Genomic DNA, 1,852 nt, shown 5'->3' on the forward strand with positions numbered 1-1,852 from the left:
TGGATTTAATTTAAAATTTTGTCACAAAAAAACGAAAAAATTTTGTAATCAACTTGTTTGTTAATGGGCGATTAATAATCTCAACTATTAAAGACACTCACTCGCTACACTCGTTCGTGCTTTAAACAGTTTCGATTATTAATCGCCTTCATTAACAAACTAGTTTATTAAATAACTATTAATGAATTGTTTTGTATTAAAATATTAAATAAATAAATCTTTACTTAAACATATTTATTATCGACTAAGGTGGATATTTACAGAATGAATGAAACATGATGACGATTTTTATAAATTTTCAATGATGGTAACCAGTAGGATCATGTTCATCAATCTGATTACTCGCACTATTGGCTACAGCTAGCTGCGCGGACGCGGCAGCGTTATTTTGAGCCAACTGTGCCGCAGCTGCAGCTCTTTGAGCCGACAATTGAGTTTCTTGAAGTCCAGCTAAAGCCTCATTAAGCCTCAGATGTAGTTGTCCTAAGCGCTGTTGAGCATCCTGGATCATCTGATGTTGAGCAGCGGCGGCTGTGCCGGCGGCGACAGCAGCGCGTTCGGTTTGAGTGACAGACTCTTGGACGGCGGCGAAAGCAGCAGTGGCAGCGGTTAATTGTTCTTGGCTTTGTTGGACGGCATTTTGAGCAGCACCGGCGGCTTGGAGAGTTTGTTGGTATTGTGCTTGCTCAGCTTGTAGCTGACGTTCAGCGTCTTCGATGTGGCGTTGGAGGTTTTGAACAATGACTTGCTTGGCCACAAGAGCCACCTGGGCAGCAGAGGCAGCTCCCGATGCTGCACGAGCGTAGCCGCTTTGAGCTCCGACAGCTGCCTGAATGCCAGCGACTTGCTGATTTCTGACGGCGGTTCTGGCTTGAAGTGCCGAAGAATGGGCTAAGCTGGTGAGTTCAGCACTCGAGGAATATTTCTTGCTACCATGAGCAGAGTAATCTCCCTTGAATTCGATGGCGCCAATTATGCCAGTTGATTGAGCTTGGGGCTCTTGAGCAACCACGCTCAATTTTTGTTGTTTGGCAGAGGAAGCCGCTTAAATGAGAATATTAATAAGTATCGAATTGTTACAAATTTTGAAAACTTACCTAAACAAGCGACAAAAACAACAAAAAATCTAGACATGTTTGCCTGAAAATTAAAATTAACTTAAAATCGTCAACTGAACAATATAGACTTACTAGCGATATGAAGAACTTGGCTTGGTGTTGACGGCTGTTGAGCTACTGATTGTTCATAGGCCACAGCGTCTTATTTATACCAATGATTTACATTCTTCACTTATGGGGAGCATGTCAGTGATGGTAATTAAGAGATAATTGGTATTAATTAACATGTTAAATCGATTTTGTTACATTTGAATAATGCACCGGAAAATCATAGTCTCGGTTATTCCCCTATTAGAATGAAATTGGTTGAAATGAAAGATTTTAAGACTCTTAGAAAGTAAATAGTGAATTTCAACACTTTACTTTTACAAATTGCAAATATTTTTATTAATAAGAAATTAATGTCATTTTTTCAAAGAAGAGAAACACATGTTTTCAATATAGATTTATTACAAAAGAAAGAACACCTTTTCAAATGTAGTTCTACATGGTTATTATAAATGAATCAACGACATTTGAGCGCGCGACAAAAAAACGCCGCGACAAATAAACACTGTGACAAAACAGCCTTTCAAAAAGTTTTAGAACCTTATCGGTAATGCGAGTAGACTAGCAGTTTTAACCTTATTTGCAAAATATCTGATTTTGAATAATAGCATGAAATTGGATGGACCACTACTACGTATTAGTTATTTACATAATTAGTGGGATAAAAGCGTTATTACAGGTCTCGA

At 38.4% G+C, this 1,852-nt stretch overlaps 1 protein-coding gene across 1 annotated transcript; it reads right to left on the bottom strand.

The window, feature by feature from the left end:
- Positions 1-243: 243 nt before the first annotated feature.
- Positions 244-1,349, bottom strand: LOC138135544 (uncharacterized). The gene is made up of 3 exons (XM_069054301.1): positions 1,191-1,349; positions 1,098-1,140; positions 244-1,044 (listed from the first exon to the last, which is right to left on the bottom strand). The coding sequence occupies exons 2-3, from the start codon at positions 1,132-1,134 to the stop codon at positions 299-301; spliced, it is 783 nt and encodes a 260-aa protein (XP_068910402.1). The 5' UTR covers positions 1,135-1,140; positions 1,191-1,349; the 3' UTR covers positions 244-298.
- Positions 1,350-1,852: the final 503 nt, after the last annotated feature.

Source organism: Tenebrio molitor, chromosome 7 (assembly GCF_963966145.1).
Source record: "Tenebrio molitor chromosome 7, icTenMoli1.1, whole genome shotgun sequence".
In the NCBI taxonomy this organism is placed as follows: domain Eukaryota; kingdom Metazoa; phylum Arthropoda; class Insecta; order Coleoptera; family Tenebrionidae; genus Tenebrio; species Tenebrio molitor.

Excerpts from the sequence above, each read along its gene's own strand:
- LOC138135544 (XM_069054301.1), bottom strand. The coding sequence starts at position 1,134 with ATGTCTAGATTTTTTGTTGTTTTTGTCGCTTGTTTAG. Across the intron at positions 1,045-1,097 it reads TGTTTTTGTCGCTTGTTTAG|CGGCTTCCTCTGCCAAACAA; the intron begins GTAAGTTTTCAA and ends TTCTCATTTAAG.